This window comes from Notothenia rossii (assembly GCF_949606895.1).
Source record: "Notothenia rossii genome assembly, chromosome: 1".
Lineage (NCBI taxonomy): Eukaryota > Metazoa > Chordata > Actinopteri > Perciformes > Nototheniidae > Notothenia > Notothenia rossii.
This window is the reverse complement of record NC_136912.1, coordinates 69,340,378-69,359,580: the sequence shown is the minus strand read 5'-3', so window position 1 is coordinate 69,359,580 and position 19,203 is coordinate 69,340,378. Positions and strand designations below refer to the sequence as shown.

Here is a 19,203-nt window from a genome sequence, read left to right as displayed (position 1 = left end):
ACACTGGCCCATTGTTTTTTATTATACCGTTGTTTTGATTATAACTTTGATATTGTATATGGTAAGGCTTGGCCTGCAGTTGGCTAATCATTGTTATACATTTATCTGAATATTTTTGTTTAATGAATCAGTCAATTATTCTGTCAAATAATAATGATACAATGCTATTCCAAGTTCCCAGACTCATAATTGACATCAAATTGCTAAAACCTAAAGGTATTATTGAGGCAATAATATAGAACAGAGACAATAAACACATCTAAACATTCAAGAAGCTGAAATTGTTTTTGCTTCATTATTGCCATTTTAATCAAACATTCATATTCCTTACATTTCTGTAATTTACTTAATTAATTAATTGTATAATAATAACATCATATCTCCTATGAGACACACAGAAGAGTTTACATTTTTGTTTGAAATAGTATCAGAACACCTTCATTATCCTGGGGGAAATTGGGTTTTGTGACAGTTGCTCCTTTTTAGAATGAAACAAATACGAATTCAAATCTGAACATGAAGTTCGAGTAATAATGTGCAATGAAATAAAATAGAATCATTATATTCATATAAGCATAAAAAGTCAACGTAAAAACATCCAATAATAAATGAAATAAAAAGAAGTATACAAACATAAGAAGTTAAAGTAAAAAGTCCAATAACAAATAGAATACACATGTAACATAAAAAGTTAAAGTGTGCACATTGATTTTTGTGAACGTGTTTTTTGTATATTTTTGTATTTTGTATTTTTGTGTGCTCTTATTTGAAACTTGATCAGGTGGAGCATTTCTTCCTAGACCTAGAGGAAAATAAAAGCGAAAGATGCTCATCCATCCTACCACCTCTCCTTCTCTCTCTCCCCTTCTCCCCCTCCCTCCTCACCCACACAACAGCCCGCCCCCCTCCCACACCGTCTACCCGGGCGGGTGCACGAGTGGCTGCTGCTGCGGCGCCGTCTCTCTCGCAGTCCCGCCGGTCGCCAGTGCACGCTGCCCGGCTGGCCGAACATGGCAGCGGCCCCGGAGGAGGAGGTAGACCGCAGACCGATCCGGAGGGTACGCTCCAAGAGTGACACCCCTTACATCAACGAGGCGAGGATATCTCTGCACCTGGAGACAGGTAGGCAGCCACGGATGCTGTTCTCTCCTTGTCTGGGTGTGTTAGCAGGGGGGGATCATGTAGGGACTCGATGTGAGACATTGCTTCATCGAGTGTAGTGACAGTTCCCACGCAGCAGCAGCATGACTTTGGGCTTTCATTGTGCAGCTCTGACCGTGTATCTATGGTGCTTAGCTGCACCTTGACGGTAACCCCACTGTGACTCAAGCACTGGGAGATTAGCCGTGAAGAATGTCCCACATAGGCTGGCTTTCATTATGCATGTGTGTTAGGTAGGCTATCTGAAAGCTAATTAACCCTTTATTGGACTATTGATGGCTATTACTCCAACCAGACTCTGCCTTGATCGTCGGCTGCAGTGAAATGCATGCGAACTTGGCCGCCTCTGGCTACTCATTTAAAATGCAGTTGTTGATGGTATTGCATTTTGGATAAAGGGTTACGAATGGCAAGCGAAAATCCTTGCCAAATGTGGTGGCCTTATACAATCCCAGTTTGTGTGCACGCAAACATGGTCAGATAAGTTATTGTTTCCTTTGTTGCCATGGTCACAATGGTACGCTGTCACGAAGCATTGGATGATTGGAATGTATTTACTGCTAGATCTATTCATTAAAGTGTGTTCCTTTTTTTACGTGTATAATAAGATGATCCTGCTATGACAATCCCTCCTTGTCGCTGAGGCAGGTTTCTTTAATATCGCATCAGTGCGGAGCTGTCCACTGCCCCTCGGTGCTGAAAATGCCACCGAGCAGAACACGCGCACAGAGCCCAAAGGATCTGCATGGAATCGGTATTCCTCTATTACTGATCATCCATGTTACATATATCAGTGAGGTTTCTCTTTTTTTTTTAATGAGCTACTGCACTTGGATTGTGGTCGACCCTCCCCCAGAATTGGCCGATGTGACAAATCCCAGTCACATGTTAGCCTGGCTGGCTATAGGCTAGACTTGAGTACATTTCCCATTTCCGGCTGCACTTTTGCTTTACTTAAAATCCCACAAATTTCAAAAAAATTGTTTGCATCTACTCTGTTTTTAGCACTACATTGCAGGTTAATGTGTGCAATATTCAGATTTTATTTAAAGCTACTCTTGTTTTTGCCTGCGCATTTGAGAAGTGTATGAGAAAAAAATCGTTTAACATAGATCCTAATGAGCTCAGGAATTTGCTCACATGCTTCCTCCTTTTTTTTGTTGTTGCCGGCTTAGACTTTTATGACTCATTGTACAGACCCACCTACTTATAATCTCTCTCACATGCCCTCTCCTTGGCCTTCAACATTCTCCCTCTCCATTTTGTTTCCTTTAAATGCAGTTCCTAGCAGAGTACAAGAGCCGGCCTGATTTGAGTAACATTATTCTTTCTTGGAGCTTTGTGTCAGGCATGGCTTGAATCTGAAGGAGGTGGTGGTGGTGGTGGGTGGGTGGGGGGACGACTCTGCTGTGTCTTGCTCACAGTGCTGCTCCTGGCTACTAGCTGAAAACGGAGGCAGGTTGCTCAAGGCTGATGTGGCATCATGTAGAAAGCAGTGGGCTCTGCCAGCTTTGCTAAGAGAGGAATATTTGCCGTCAAAGCTTCTATTTCATTGCTTTTGGCCTTCCCCCCCAAAAAAAAATATTTTGGTCTAATCTTGCATTTTTCCTTCAGCCATCTGCCCGCCCACTCCCTTGGTTCCCCTTGACTTGTTTGGCTGCTATTGCTTTGCATAAATCCAGCCCACACTTTTCTTAGACGCGTGTCACCATTTATATGTGACACATATCCATGCCATCTTCAGTGTGCATGTGTGTGCTGGTGTTAATATGCATGCTTGCCTGGTGTACGTGTGTGTGGGAGGCTGTTTGCATATGAGTCTTGGATTTAGTAAACAAGAGTGGATCACCAGGCTTTTGGCAGCTCTCTTGAGCTCGACCTTCTTCGGCCACTTTCAGATCCGAACCGTCATGAGATCATTTTACTCCAGTTTGTTTATTTGCCATGAGTGTAAAATAATCACGCTTCTACTTGCTCTTGTTGTACATTAGGCCGTAATTGACCTGATATTTTGTATTACAAACAGCTAGACGAGAATGATTGGACATTTATTGGCAAGAAGCTGCGAGAAGTTGCATTTGTTAACCTCTCAAACCCACATTTAGTATTCACATTTTCCCTTAAGTGGCTTTGAAAGTAAGAAAAAGAAAAAAGTGATTATTTATCTGCTTGTAACATTATTTCATATGATCTATAATTAGATCTTTAACTTCAAAATACTATGTTTATTTGTCTGCTTTGTACCTACAGTCAACATCTTTTTATTTTCACCTCAACCTCAATTCTCCCTTAATCTTGCCAAAAAGAATGTTCTGCCTCAGGTTTTGCAACTGAACGTAACCAGACTCACATACTCACACACAGTATGAATTACTCTCAAAGCAGTCCTTAAAAAGGATTTTAGATGTTGATGGATGGGGTGCCTGATCAGAGGCACTGTCAAATCAAATGAGATTTAGGTAGAGATTGTTAAGCTGCGACAATCTATTTGTATACAAGGTGAATGTTTAATTTGTTGGCAAACATTTGCCTACTACCACACAGCATGAGTCTGATTCTCACCTTCCTTCTGGCGCTGTCCTCCACTAAAAAAAGAACCTGTCTCTTTAGCTGTTAGACATTCCACGTTCTCCCCAGAGAGGCTCTAATGTTGTGTGTCCACTGTTTGTTGCCGGGCAGGCACACTGAGTTTTTGAGAGCTTGTTTTCGAATAAAGATATTCTTCCTGTTGTTAAATGTGTTAATGAAAAAAAAACGGCCATTTTATCTGCCCAGAGAACTAACCAACATTTTTAGTTTGTGTACATTGTTACTTTTGCCAATTTAAAAAAAATGCACTACTGTATGCTTCTGGTCTTCTTCATCATGTTTTTGTGTGTGAAGCATAATGGACTAAGCTACAACAACATTTGGTTGTGTAACTCTGTGTTGCATAACGGCAATGAATGATCTTAGAGTCCTTGAAAACATCTGCCTGCTTCTAAAAACAAAGCTGATGAGATGGGCTGACTGATGTGAAACCAAAAAGCTCAAAGAGGCTAAAAAGCTCAGTAGTGCTCAAAGGTGGGAGAAAAGTATGCAGTTCATGCCAATTCATGAGACCAGATCCATTTCAAAGGCTGTCTTTTGGCATTCTTGTTGTGTTCCATTGTTTAAAGCAGTCCAGGTCCCAGGCAGCACCGCTCTGCTCCTGCAGTGTAAATCCAGGTCAGCTCAGTTAGAGCTAAGCCCTTCTCACAAAGACCAAGACGCAAGCATTACCACGCTCTCATTCAAACACGGAGAACTCTAATAAAGACCTGAATGAGAGGCAGAGACAGAGGAGGTGGAGGAGGAGCAGGAAGAAGCTAGGGAGGAGGACAGGGTGGAGGATTTTAAATGATGGCAACATGAAGACTGGCACACTGAGGTGTTGTGCTTAGAGTATGGTGGGAACGCTGCACAAACACACACACCACCTCTCACTATCTGAGTGATACTCTTTTGTCTCTCTCTGATACACATACTTCAACACTGCTTTCTGCATACATAAGCCGAGGCCTTGAGCAGCAGGAAGGTAGACATACCTGGGCAGAATACAAAAAGGGAGACAGGGAGGACGCTTTAAATTCAGAGGAGTACTTCCTCTCTCGCTGCCACCCAACAAAAACTCCCTCACTCTTCCTCCACTGGCACACTGGTTCATCCACTCAGCTCAGACAAGCTAACCATTGTGCCAAAGAGAAAAGCTGATCCAGGGAAGAAAGTGACAATGAAGACAGTGGGAAAGTGTCTCTGCTGGTCTGATGTCACAGTACAGAAGTAAATATAAGTGGGGGTTAAAAGGAAAACACTTGGCACAGTTCAGTTTTACTGGTCAGTTTCTGTGTATTGATCTGATTTATCGTACTCCAAGGAAGTCTATTCTTATTTTTCATTTGGTTGTACATACTTCCCCTCTCACAAAGTGTTTACAAACCTACTAGGAAATAGTATGTAATATACACTATATTTTAATAGTCCACTACATTGACTGCTTGTATGAAATAAATAATAGTTTAACGTCTGGATAATGATGCAATGTTTGTGCTAACAGATGGCAATGAAGTCAGTGGATTTTTCTAGTAAACAAAGTTTCTGTTTACATTGAGTCTCACTCACCAAAACGCACTTTATCCGAAGCAATTCCTTCCACATACGCATGCATTGTTTACAGCCACGTTAGTAAGCCAGCAGTCTTCCTCCTCTTCTTTTTTTTTGTTGGCACATTTGTTTGCCGTTTGCGCTTTTCCCCCCCATGCAAGAGTGGGTAAAGAAACATAGTAATACAACCAGTGGCATATAAAGAGAGAACATCATTACTTTAACATTGCTGAAATGTCCTAACAGCAAGGTTTAAGTGAAGATCCTCATCTTTGTCAGTAATAGATACCAAATACTTAAATGTATCCCAAGTGTTGATTGGCTGTGACAGCTGTCAATCAAGATAACACATCCCGACCTTGTAATTCTTTAAGCCTTCATATTTTTTTATTAAACAATAAAACTACTACAGTACGCTTGAAATTAATAAAAATAACATAACAAAATAAAACAATACTCTTTCAAATGGACTTTTCCCTTTTATTTACTATCCTTTCATATTTACTATTGTCTTTTTTGATATAGAAGTTTACTGTGCAACTATAAACTATCCTTCCTCGTCATAATTTACATCTCTTTCTCAAATAAGTTTATTTTTATTCTTTTTTGTATACACTGTTTGTACAAAACAAATACAAGCCACATCTGTATCAGAGATTACGTTATGTTGTACTTCTCTTTACAAATGATTTATCCTCACACATTTAGATCAGACTCCATTTCTTGGCTGCTGTTATCGTGCATGCAGTATTCTCTAATGTTGTTTTTTTGGTTTGTTAATCCCTTATTTTTGGCCAGTGTTTTTCTCCTGCTTGTTTTGTAGCCATTCTCTGGGCTCTGTTTCCCCCTGCGGTTGTTTTAACTGGACCTCCTTGTGGACACCACAGCTGCGGTGTGTGTGTGTGTGTGTGTGTGTGTGCGTGTGTTTGTGTGTATTGGGAGCAACAGGGCCAGTCTAATGAGAGAGAGTTGCTGCTGTGTCTTGGCCAAAGTGTCTCATTCATACCAGGCAGAGGTATAAGACAGTTGATTTGTTTTCTCATAGTTTGTAGGTTCGTTTTTTTTTCTTAAAGATGTAGTATGTATCTGCTGCTCAGGGTCTCTGAGTTGCTCGAACAACCACCATTGCCGATTTAAATCTATCCGATGTGACTTACGTTCATAGAGAAACTAACGTATTGACATGCTACCTTAACATTTAATGAGTCTAATACCAGTACAGCTACTGTAGCTAACTTCAGCCAACTTGGCTCTATGGTTAGCCCGGCTGTTTAATCCATTCTTAAAACAATATATTTTTTAAATAACTTTATTAGCTTGGTGGCTGGCATGTGCCACAAGTCGTAGTACAACTCACAGTAGTAAGCTGGATCGATACTGAAATATCATATATCTACTTGAATAAGTGATCGTTTTAAATAAAGAGAATTTGTATAATTACTATTATTCTGTATAATTGTGTGACATTTTTTAATTAGCGCTTGTCATTAGGACATGCGTAGCTACGGTATTTAAGACTAATCCATTCATATCATCTTGTGTTTCCCTTTGTTTAGAGCAAATGGTTTGGCCTTGATTAATATAACATATTTTCTGGGCTGGGAAATTGTTTGAAACATTTGGAATAATGTAAGTACACATCCAAAAAATTGAACAATGTGGATTTTGTCGTTTTTAGACATTGTAAGGCGGAAATGTTACATATTATACCTTTTAAAGTACGCAGTATGTCTGTATGGCGAAGGTGACATACAGAGAGAGGGAGAGGAGAGGGGTGAGTCATATCCCGGTGATATGCCAAGTCTCATATTCACACATTTGCAGGAAGGTACACACACACACACACACACACACACACACACACACACACACACACACACACACACACACACACACACACACACACACACACACACACACACACACACACACACACACACATACACACACACACATACACACACACACACACACACACACACACACACACACACACACACACACACGCACAAACAAGCACACACACAAGCTCCTACAGGCTCTACTGTTCTGTGACATTGTATCAAGTCAGCACACCGCGGGTCCAATCAAAGAGACGAGGGGGGGGGGGAGAAGAAAAGGAGGGAGGGTGTTGAAAAGTGAATGGCTGTGAGCAAAAAGTAGATAAAAAAACTGTATGAAGATGAGAAAACATTGAACTTTGTGTTGCCTTCAAACTCCTAGACTTGTTTTGTCTTTTCTTATCCCTTCATAATTGATTCAGCGCTGTAGCTGTGTGTTTGATGCTGCTTTCATACTAAACATATCTCCATACAGGCGGAGAACAAAACCAGACCGTAGCTCATGTGTCATAAACCACATTTCAAATGTTTACTTAACCTCTTCAGTTGTATTTATATTGCCCTAAATAACACTTTTCCCTCTGTCCGTAGCCCCTTGATTTGGACAAAGGAACACGTTTTTTTTAAATAAAAAGAAAGCACTACAGAGGATTAAGGGTAGTAAAATGACTTTGATTTCATTCAAGTATTTTCACTCTTCAGCTCTAGACTTTAACACAAGATGTACATTTTGTGTGTATAAGGTCAAGGACTGTCAGGAGACCTTATACACATTAAATCGACAAGTGAGAATCATTTTATAAGTGGTTTCAGACCTGTAGCAAGCAATGTTGCTTCTGCAGCCCACTGTCCTAACGGGCAAGTGTCAATCATAGTAACACATCAAATGAACCAAAATGGATTAATCAGTTGTTAATTGGTTAATCCATCCATAACTGTTCCGCCGCTTATCTGGGTCCGGAACATGTAAATTGAATTGATTGAGTAAAACACAAGAAAGTCTTGTTGTATACGGCTGTGAAATATTGACAACAACTGTCAATATGTGTGGATAAATGCCAACAAATCCAAGTAATTCATAAATAATGTTAGGCCTCATTGTCCCTACTGGTTTCCCATCAGTCTTTGACCTCTATAACTGTGAAAAGAGATGACATTATATTAATAGGTGTTAGGAATGAAGCTACATCGCTGAGACAGTATAGACAGTTTTGATGTTTTTGTAATTTGCCTCTTCTGAAGTGACGATAATATTGATTATCGAATGATAATTTTGTCAATTTTAGTGAAGTTTATCCACAGCTGAGCTTACCATTTAGAAAGCACTGCATCATGTTAAGACTCTTCCATCCACTCGAAACAATTCACTTCTGTCACCCAGAAACACCCAGAGCTTCAGATTTGACGAAGCAAGTCCTTGGGCAGTGAAGCCAGCCAGCATCTTAATCAGGGAGTCAGCGGGTGGACAGACGAGCTAATGGGAAAACAGAGGTTAAAGTAGCAGAGTGATGAAGATTAAATGGAGAAGGGAGTCTGTTTTGGACTCCAAACAGCCGGTCTCCACCTCTCCCGTCTCAGTGGCAGAGTAGCACATTCACTTTGAACACTAAATCTTTGTCAGGACTGTAGTCTCAGTTCGGGGCCAAAATTAGCAGCATCATCATCAGAGGCCGGAGGATGATTCATATGTTTTCACTAATGGAGATAGAAGCGCAGATGGGAAGAGCTGGTGATATGTGGGGTAATGGATGGTCATCAGATATAGAGAAGAGGGGGGGGTTATCGTCCATTATGACATTAATCAAACAGACACTAATGACCAGGAATTAAACCTCTTAACACAAAAGGAGCATAGTTAGAGCTTGAGATTGAATTTCATATTTAAACCCTCTACAAATAAAAAAACTTAACACAGTGAATCTTTGAACAAACAGTGATGTGGTCTCTCAGGATACTTGAAAGACTAGTGCTTTGGTAGGTAGTTGTTTCTTTGAAAACGATCAAGCAATGGGGTTTTCTAATAACTGCGACCTTGTTTCAAAAGTCCCAAATCTAAAAGTGGATGTACTCTAGGTCCCCTGACGTCAGCCATTATTTTTGTAAAATGTTGTTTAGGAACCTCGAGTATGACGATTTGGCTATCTTCATCTTGTTTTTCTTTATTGCAGCAACAAAAAACATATATGGGTGACGCTTGGGAGGATCGAGGCCCAGCGTGGTTAGGTACCAGCTAACACTAATGCTAACTAGCTAGCTAGCTCATCTTGATTAGCAGTGTGCATCCGCAATTCACGCTAGCTGTGATATTAGCGAGTGTGGTTAAGGAAAAACATATTTAAAACAAATAATTCTTACAGGAAAAAAGAGCTACATGTTTTAATACTGTCTAACACTTATACTCTGATAGTTGTAGTAACACCAGGGTAGCAAATTGTCAATCACAGGGTAGGCACGCGCTGAAACATGTCCTCCTTCATCGTCTATTTAACTCTAAATGACACCATGATTTTTTATAAATGATCATCATGCTGGTGGAGACTGACTTGAAAATAAAACCCTTGACTCTTTAGGAACATTTTTACTGAGGTAATTACGAGGATAAGTGAGAAGTCGTGTCATTTTATCATTAACTAATAAAATGCAAAAATATGTCCATCCTTAAAAATAATCCCATGTACTGAACACATATAAACTCTGTCATTTATTCTTTACATCCTTCTCATAGTATAAGAGTTAGTGAACACATTTGGTGTGTGAGTTTTCAGGCAGACTTTAACCACCATGGAGATGTGACTCGTTGCTCAGGCAGATGAGATTGATTCTTTCAAGACATCTCCGATAAGAAACTCTGAGGGTTTGCTGTGTGCAGCTGTGGTAAGCTGAGAAGTGGACGCTTCATGAGAAAGACACGCCTAGAAGATAGATGCTGTTGGACAGGATGATTTAGGGTGAGACGAACGTAAGGAGCTCAGTTGCTCAAGATAGAAAATAATATGACAGCTGTGCCACACACCACAGGCCGTCTCAGTGGCGATGAGCTGACATCTTTGATGTGACAAGCACACCTGTGGTCTCATGCGAGTGCTTGCCTTCACACATGTATTTCTGTCTGTTCTTGTGTGTGTGTGTGTGTGTGTGTGTGTGTGTGTGTGTGTGTGTGTGTGTGTGTGTGTGTGTGTGTGTGTGTGTGTGTGTGTGTGTGTGTGTGTGTGTGTGTGTGTGTGTGTGTGTGTGTGTGTGTGTGTGTGTGTGTGTGTGTGTGTGTGTGTGTGTGTGTGTGTGTGTGTGTGTGTGTGTGTGTGTGTGTGTGTGAGGTCACCAGCACCTTGAGCTGTAACCTGCCAACCCTTTGTGCCCCCACTTAAAGAAACAGCCTTTCTGAGGACTGAAAATAAAAGACACCACTGTGCTCCGATTTCTTGTGGCTCTTTGTTTAGGAGAATTTAGGGTTTCAAAACCAGATTAACAAAGCAGGGGCTGGGATCAAATAGTATGAACGAATATGACAAAGTACAACAAAAACAACTTCATCTAATTGTACTGCCATGTAAGCCTTTTTATTTTAAATTATTGTGATGGTTTGAAACACTGGTGCTGATGTCCTAAGGATATAAGTTTGACATTCCCTCAGTCATGACTGCATTGATTTATGCTCCAGCATTTAAATGAGTCATCTTGTGTGCTACTTATAAACTCACCCTGGACCATTATTATTTGAGGACATATTGTACATAACAAGTTATCGCTTCACGAGACATTGAAGGAATAACTGCAGTATGCATACTGGGAGCTTAAACCTTAGATCTTAATGTTGCTGTCTATGTGAACAAAACTCTTAAGTTATTTTAAATAAAGGGGCTCTATAAATGCAGTCCATTTATCTACATATTTACATTGACAGTTATAAATTGACTTTATTTATAAAGTGCTTTTCTAGTTAACCGACCACTTAAAGTGCTCATTAAAGGTATCTCAGCTTGGGCTTTTTGTCACCAATTGGGTTTGTGGCAATTAAAACTCAGGAAGTCTCTGAAGAGAAAATGCCAACAGATCTAAAAGTATGGGTATCTCGGCCTCTGCTGCTTCGATCCAAGTAGTCTTTTACATACAATTGGTTGATAGATAGATAGATGGATAGATAGATAGATAGATAGATGGATGGATGGATAGATAGATTGATGGATAGATAGATAGATAGATAGATAGATGGATGGATGGATGGAGGGATGGATAGATAGATAGATGGATAGATGGATGGATAGATAGATGGATAGTTAGATGGATAGATAGATGGATGGATAGATAGATAGATAGATGGATAGATGGATGGATAGATAGATGGATAGTTAGATGGATAGATAGATGGATGGATAGATAGATAGATAGATAGATGGATAGATAGATAGATTTAGAGAGGAAATTATTCAGTTACAGTAGCAGCAGTGTGTTCAGGCATTAAAATCTTAAAATCTTTGGAAATAAGTATAAACATAACAAAATAAAATGGAATACATTTTAAATTAAAAATAAAGAGCAGCAAGTCTATTTTCTGTACCTAACTATAGTAGAAAGGACACGAACCACAAGAATACTTAATATAAAATGTTCCAGAACCTAGATCATTTTAGACCACAATATATTACAGTAGCAAAAAACATAGACAGTACATGGTAAATAGACTGTACTTATATAGCGCTTTATCCAGTCTTTAAGACCCCTCAAAGCGCTTTACATACTACATGTCATTCACCCATTCACACCCATTCATACAGAGCAGTGTACCTTACTCTATAGGACCTAACATTCATACGCATTCACACACCGTTGGCCATGCCATCGGGAGCAACTCAGGGTTAAGTATCTTGCCCAAGGATACATCGACATGTTGACTGCATGGGCTGGGATCGAATCGAATCGGATTCTGGTTGAAAAGACGACCGCACTCCCTCGCAGCCACAGTCGCCCTAAATATGATAGTTTATGAATTACAGTTGTGTAAGTAGCAGTTGTGCCAGAATGTTCAAGGTTGTTCATGGTACTGGAGGGGAGGAACCAAAACGATGGAGTAGTGAGTTCGCTGCCAGCCAGAGGTGAGGTGTATGAAGTGTTATTGCTGTTGGCAGGAATGATTTCCTGTATCATCCTGATGATGGGAAAGAGATTAGATAGAAATTGGTTATAAATCTATGTATTGGACAATGTCTGGAACTGACTTTCTAGCGGAAATAGGGGATCACCAATGTCTGGATGAATTATGTTCAGAACACCATGGACATTTAACCATGTAATGCCAAGAGGTGGGCCAACACTCTAAAAAAGGGCTGACCTGCATAATGAGCATCTTTACAGTTGATGTGTAGGTAAAGTAGAAATGTTATCAGCTAAATGTGCTACTTCCTGTAACGTACACTAATCAATGCTCTTCTTTGTCGCTTCAGTATGTAATTTGAATCATACCTGCAGTCATATACCGCCTTTGCTCCTAGACACAAACTAAAGGCCTCAGCCTTTGTATAAGAGAGGGAGCCTATATATGTATTGATCAGCCCTACACCAGCAGTGCTCTGCTCTCACGTCTCCTCCTCATTAGAGAGAGACACAACAGTGAAATGTGCAATGATTCAGGCCAGTCATCAGAATAAGAATGGGGGGTGAGTTTAACTCTTTAACTGTCTTCTGTAAGCAGTTGTGCGAGTAGTGACTGCATTGTTCCTCCACTGCTGGTTGTTACTGTAATCTGAAGGCCTTATACCCACTCCTCACAGGAGGCTTTGTGTGCTTGTGCACCCCAGCTCAGTGTTGTAACATGGAGGAGATAACAGTCGGTCCTGATGAGACACATACTCCTCCTCACCAGTCTGCACCCTTTGGCTCAGTCTGTCCCTGTTTGGAGACACTGACTAATTAATTCCCTTCGTATTTTTTGTGAGTGAGCTCCACCTGCTGTCAGAAACATCTAACTGCAACTTCTGACCCTTTGTTGGCCTCCGCAGAAAACAACCAACGATGTTTCACTAGCATATTGGCTTGTTCAGTCAGTTGTTCTTTTTATGACTTTCCAAATTTGACTTGCTTTTATCCCTCAAGAATCTAGAAGCTGATTTCCATGTTCTCTGACATCTTTTAATTTTAATTTTTGCATTTTTGATTTAGCAGACGTACAAACATGATTCAATATGGATGAAGGATGTTACAATTGTCCAATAATATATATTAAGATACTGCAAAACAAAAGAATCCACTATTTTTGACCCTTGCCTTTCTGTAGTAAAAGAGTGTACGTCCTCTTTTTCATGGAGCACAGAATAGTAAACTCAAAACACATGTCAGACTGCTTACTCCTCGGAAGTGTGAGATCATTGCTTCTGTCTCAGCTGATCCTCATTGATTTCCAATAAAGCTCAGACTTCATTTTAAGATCCTATTGATTCCTTTTAAGACTTCCTGTGTGCTTGTGATCTCGTTATATAATTGACCCCACATGAGTAAGAGTACAATTTAAAGGAAAGTGTCCTTAACTGATTTTAATCAATCCCTTATAGATATTTGTGCTATTCTTTCAATAATATGATTTTTGTATTTACCTTGGAAACATTTAGATTTAAAAAAGAGTGTATAATACATTGAGGATGTTGAGCTGGTGTATGAAAAACAATAATGGTGCCAACTGTGTTCTTTTGGTAAATATATATATATATATTTTTTTGTTGAAATATTCTAAAAAGGGAAAAAAAGAACAAATATATTGAAAAAATATACAAAACAAAAATGATATTTATATATTATTTACATATTTAAAAATATACTATGATACAGCATTTGAAACTTCAAGCATTACTGTATTTTGTTTCTTTTTTTTCTCAGATTAATCATTGAACGACGGTTTATTCAAAATCCCTCTATATTCCTCATCCCCCGGTGCTTCCACCTCATTGGCTACCACTGCGAGGTTGAAGAGCAATAGCGATCCATCATTGGCTGAATCTGTAAAGGAGAAACATTTCAGCCAGAGACAGATTAAAACCGGAAAACAAGTAGGCCTTCAAAATAAAGGGTTAGCTATGAATAGATGGTGTGTCAACATGAGATTACTCTCATTGGCTAACCTATATTTCATTGTAAATTACTTTGAGTGCTGCATGTTTTAATAATTAAAAGTGATTTAAATGTAGAAAACATTATTTTATCATTGTACATTACACTATTCTCTTTAAACTATAATAGGCCTACAGAGCAATTGAAAGTGGGAGTATGAGAAGAGACTCATAACGGCAGCACTGACCTAAAGTAATTGCTCAATGTAGTGTTAAACTACATTAAGGAATCCAGAATCAATGGACATGCAGATTTTCAATTGAATTTGCAGAATAAGAATCACAGGACAAGTGTCAAATAGTTGATGGTTTGCACTGCTACGTCCATTTGTTTGGCACCCATTCCAGCAAGTTTTTCAACTTCTCAAAGTTTTGTTTTTATTTATCTCTTTGCACATTGGTATTGCAGATGGTAGTCTGCTGTCCTAGTCATACCGTATGAAGCGGATCATAGCCTACATTTCAACCCTACAGATGTGTTTATCTCTATTTACATAAGAGAGAGTATGTCATGCTTGCAAAATAGCTACTGAAGGTCTTTTTCTCAAAACAAATGTTCAACTTGGTCGACAAGAATGTTTTAATCTACCCCATTTTATGAACGACTGATTTGTGATTGCCATTTCAATGTAGGCGAAGGCACAATGAATAAGAAGACAGTACAAATCAGTGCTGTGGAGAAGAAATTGGGAATGAATACAATTCAACAATACATTTCTGCTAGACTGTGGGGCCTGTTTACAGTTTATTTAAAGTTCTTAAAAATATAGCTCGATAAAGTGCTTTTATTTTGTTTGCTCAAACCGGAAGTCGTTTTCCTAATGGCTGGCTTGTTAGTAGTAGACAGAGCTGCCAACCAGTTGAAATCCCTCTCCACCCAAGCTAGCAGAGGGCGAGAGGGTCCTGCCCCGCAGTACAGCTGGAATATGGCGGGCCGTGGAGGCGACGTGATGTGTTCATGGTCCGGATCTGCTGCCAGCGAACAAACATGTTCAGCGGCGTCCGAGGAGCAGAAACCAAAGAAGAGGAGCAAAGCTTTCTCCCTGACCAGGATGAAGTCCCGCAACATCTCCGGCAAACAGCTCCAGCATCAGCCCGCCGTGCACAACAACAACAACATGCCGTTCACGATCCACTGCCAGATCGGGAAAGAGATCAAACACATCTGCAGCAACTGCCGGGGAGCCGAGCAGCGGCGCGGTGAGAAGACCCGGTTCAGCTGGCTGGGTGAAAGGGGAATGTTGGGAGGAGGGGTTTTTTACTTTACTATTTAAAAATGATTATTGTCATATGCCGGTGGCCGCTCCCTGCCTGCTTCCTGCCTGCCTGGGGAGATCCAGTACCGGGATCAGCACTCAGATTAACGTTAGCCCTGAATATTGCTTGTAAATTACTGTATTTTCTTAATAGTGACCTATAATGAGCTTTTTGTGATTACTAAAGCATGTTGAATCAATTTAATTTCTGATTTAATGTTAATTTTAAGCACGATTTATTTTGTGAGTGTTATTTGGTCCACATTTGTAAGACAATACTGCAATATTATTACTTTAACAACAAGTAGGGGTGAAAATGGTTGTCATACAATTTCTTATTAATTAAACAACAAACAACATGTCCACAGTCTTAATATATGTCATGTGGAAGATCAAACTTTAGTGCATGGTGCAGACAACGATTGTAAAAAAACATATTCAATTCAAAATATTTCAGTAATATTAGTTACATTCCCCCTCTATCCCAAAAAGACGTAAACTTGCCAATTTAAATTACTTAATTACTTAATGACCAAGTTGTCTGTGCTGAAAATATTGATTATTTGTTCTTGTCCATGAACCACTCTCTTTTTTAAAATTAACTTATTATGTTTTTGTCAAAAAATGGCCCCAGTTGCTTGTGGTGACCTCTTCAAAATGTGCTTTGTCGAACCAACAGCATCCCAAAGATAGTCTGTTTATAAATCTTCAAAATGAAACAACTGGAACAAAGGATGGATGGTTTGCTTTCAAAATGGCACAAACTATTATTAGATTATCAACAATGCCGTCAATTCCTTTTTCTCTCAATGGACTAATCAATTTATAGACTCGTTTTTGCAGCACTAGTGTCGTCATGCTTGCAGTATCCATGGCTACCCTCACCAGCAGGTTGTAAAAATGGTCGAGTCAATCAACTAGAATGATTTAATTTGAAAATGTGTTTCCAGTATTATGCCGGTCAACAGATCAATACCGTCATGAATGAGATTGATTAGAATGAACTGTTGATTGAAAATCTAGGATATGTTTATTATAAGCTCGTCTTCCATACTAAACTATAACCAATCACTTTGTCTCATTCAACAGGAGCTTAGATAGGGCTGCAACTAAGGGTTATTTTTCTTTATTCTTTCTTCTATAAATTGTAAGGATACTGTGGAAACTCCCAGTTCCCACAGCCAAAGGTGACATCCTCAAATGGCTTGTTTTGTCTAAAAAACAAATGTAAAGCCCAAAGATTTTCCAGTTAATATCAATTAAAGAGTGAAAATATGTGAATATGCAGTTATAAAAATTGTCTCAACATTTCCTTTTTAAGTAATTGTGTTGGAACTAGTTGTTTCGTACTCAACATTATTTTTTATAAATTGACAAGTAGATTTGATTTGAAAATCCTGCTAACCATTTTCCACCACAGATCAATACAGACATGTTTATTATTTATTACCTAGTCGCCTCAAAACCCAGTATTGATTTATAACAGCTCATTCCCAATAATAAGATCATAAACAAATCTAAATAATGAAAAACATGACCCCCTGCAGCATGGCTCTTGTTTTTCTGCTCTGAACTTGTTCTTGAGTCAGTCTTGTTATGAGGCAGCGGTAAGAAAAACAGGCCCGGGGTCTGACTGAAAGAATGTCTCCCTGCGGAGTGAGTACGAGCCCCCTGATTCACTGCTGCTGTCGTCCTCAGCTGGGGGGAGGCTAGCTAGCAACACAGACAGGAGGTCTTTCTCCTTTCTCAATGTTGTGCTTGCTCAGTCCTCACTCCTTACTCCACGATCATCTGGCTTGTGACCAACGCCTTTTTGAAGGAAATTCAACTCCAAAAGTGGATCTCGAGTAGTAGAGGAGTGGAAGAAAGGATGCCAAAACTAGAAATTGAGAAAGACCTAGGGAAACCTGTAGTCTGCTTTGAAGAGGACCATTAATGCTAATGTTGAGGTTCATATTTCTATGTTGTGCCTCTGACATGCTTACATGCTTTAATGTTCAAAAAGGTCTTTATTTTTCTCATACTGCCTGTAGTGCAGCACCTCTTTTCACCTTCTGTCTGAAACCAGAGAACAGTCTGCTCTGATTGGTTAGCTGGCCTGCTCTGTTGTGATTGGTCAACCGCTTGGAGATGTGTCGTTAAATGTCCGGCACTATGTACAATGTGTTGGAGCACCAACCATAGAAGTGTTATATACTGATGTCATTATGTTACAGAAGTAATGCAGGAGGCGTTTCAGGCAGGAGGTGTTGTGGGAGAGAAACTCCTTCTGGAGGGAATTCTGGGATTTAAGCCTTTGCAGACCATTTACATGCACACAAAAACCGATGTAACACACCACAGTAAAGGGAAAACCCCAACAAGCACAACAGGACCCCTTTTAAGTGACGAATATGAGTCAGAAGGATTAAAAGCATGACCCCCAAAACACCTCAGCAATGAAAATCTCCTCTCCCCGGAGGCTTGAAACACATATTGACTGTTTTAAAACCACTTGACCTGAAGAGATTATTTTTTTAATATTGTAGGTATTTATTGCTTTAACAAAAACATCTCTTTATTTATGTGTCCAGGAAAGGTTTGTGTGTCACTCACGGGTGCTACACAGATCTGCCACAGGGACAGCTGAGGAGGGGAGGGTGTGGGGTTGATGATGTTGTTGTGGGAGGGCCTCTCAATGGTGGCTACAGATTAGAACTGACATCCCACTTGTAACAAGGCCACCTCAAGGCGGACATCTCCTCCTGTCTGCAGCTGCTCACTGCTTCACTTTGATTTGTTTTGACCGTCCAGTCTAACCAATCATGCAGTGCTGCCAGCTCTCAGTACTCAACAGTTGTTGATACTCTGAGCTGCAAATACATTTTGGTCTGATCCAAATGACTATTGATTCAAAACCCAGCCACAACCCAAGTCAATTTGTCTGATTGGTGTCTAATTATTGTTCTGTTAGTTCAAATGGTGTTGCAAACAATTTTTTGATGGATTTTATTGAAACTAATTAGCTGGTACAGGAATACTTTAGTCATGTTTGGTGCATAACTCAGTAGTGTTACCATTTATTATTTAATTATGGATTTAAAAAGGAAAAATTGTATTATTTAAGTGCAAAGCAAAATAGTGTTTTTTTGTATTTCTTGTTTTTTTTCATTCCAGTGTTCTACATGTTTCATCCAAAAGCCCAGTTGCAGCTGTTTTTTGATATTCCGTGCCGTCTTTTTCAAATTGACCGCCATGTTCTTGTAGCCATTACTTATTTTAAATACATTTCCTTAAAAAATATAAATATTTAATGTAATATTTGTTGGTATTTGTAAGTGGCAAAACAGCAAAGAAGAGACTGATTTACTTTAAAATGTGCTGACAGTATTAGATATTTTTCTCTAAAATCCAAAATCAACATGTGCATTTTGATGCAGTTCAGATTTGAGGATTTTGCTTTGTTATTTTCTGCTTACCTAAATAACCACTGTAATAAGGCCTTAAGTATTTTGACTTTAATACTGTATGTTCTCTAACTTCAGTGCGCATATGAGTCAAGACACTGCTTGCAAAGCTGATTGAACCTGATTCTGCAATGTATCTGTCTGTGTATGTGTACGTGTGTCTGTTGATGCTTGTGTGTGTTTACATCTACAACTGCCAGCTAAAAGGCTTGCTTTCTGTTTTATTATTCATGGCCTCTGGCTCAGGCCTCCTGCCCTCGTTGCTTACAGTCCGTCTCGTACA

General features: G+C 39.5%; 1 protein-coding gene across 2 annotated transcripts in view; it reads left to right on the top strand.

The window, feature by feature from the left end:
• Positions 1-19,203, top strand: part of phactr1 (phosphatase and actin regulator 1) — a 33,409-nt gene that overhangs the window by 189 nt on the left and 14,017 nt on the right. Inside the window, exon 2 of one of the 2 annotated variants that reach the window (XM_079687121.1) lies at positions 897-1,122. In XM_079687121.1, the coding sequence (XP_079543247.1) occupies positions 897-1,122 (226 nt within the window). Of the gene's footprint in view, positions 1-896; positions 1,123-15,080; positions 15,419-19,203 lie in introns of those variants that run through there. The other variant, XM_079687120.1, reaches the window with a different exon arrangement.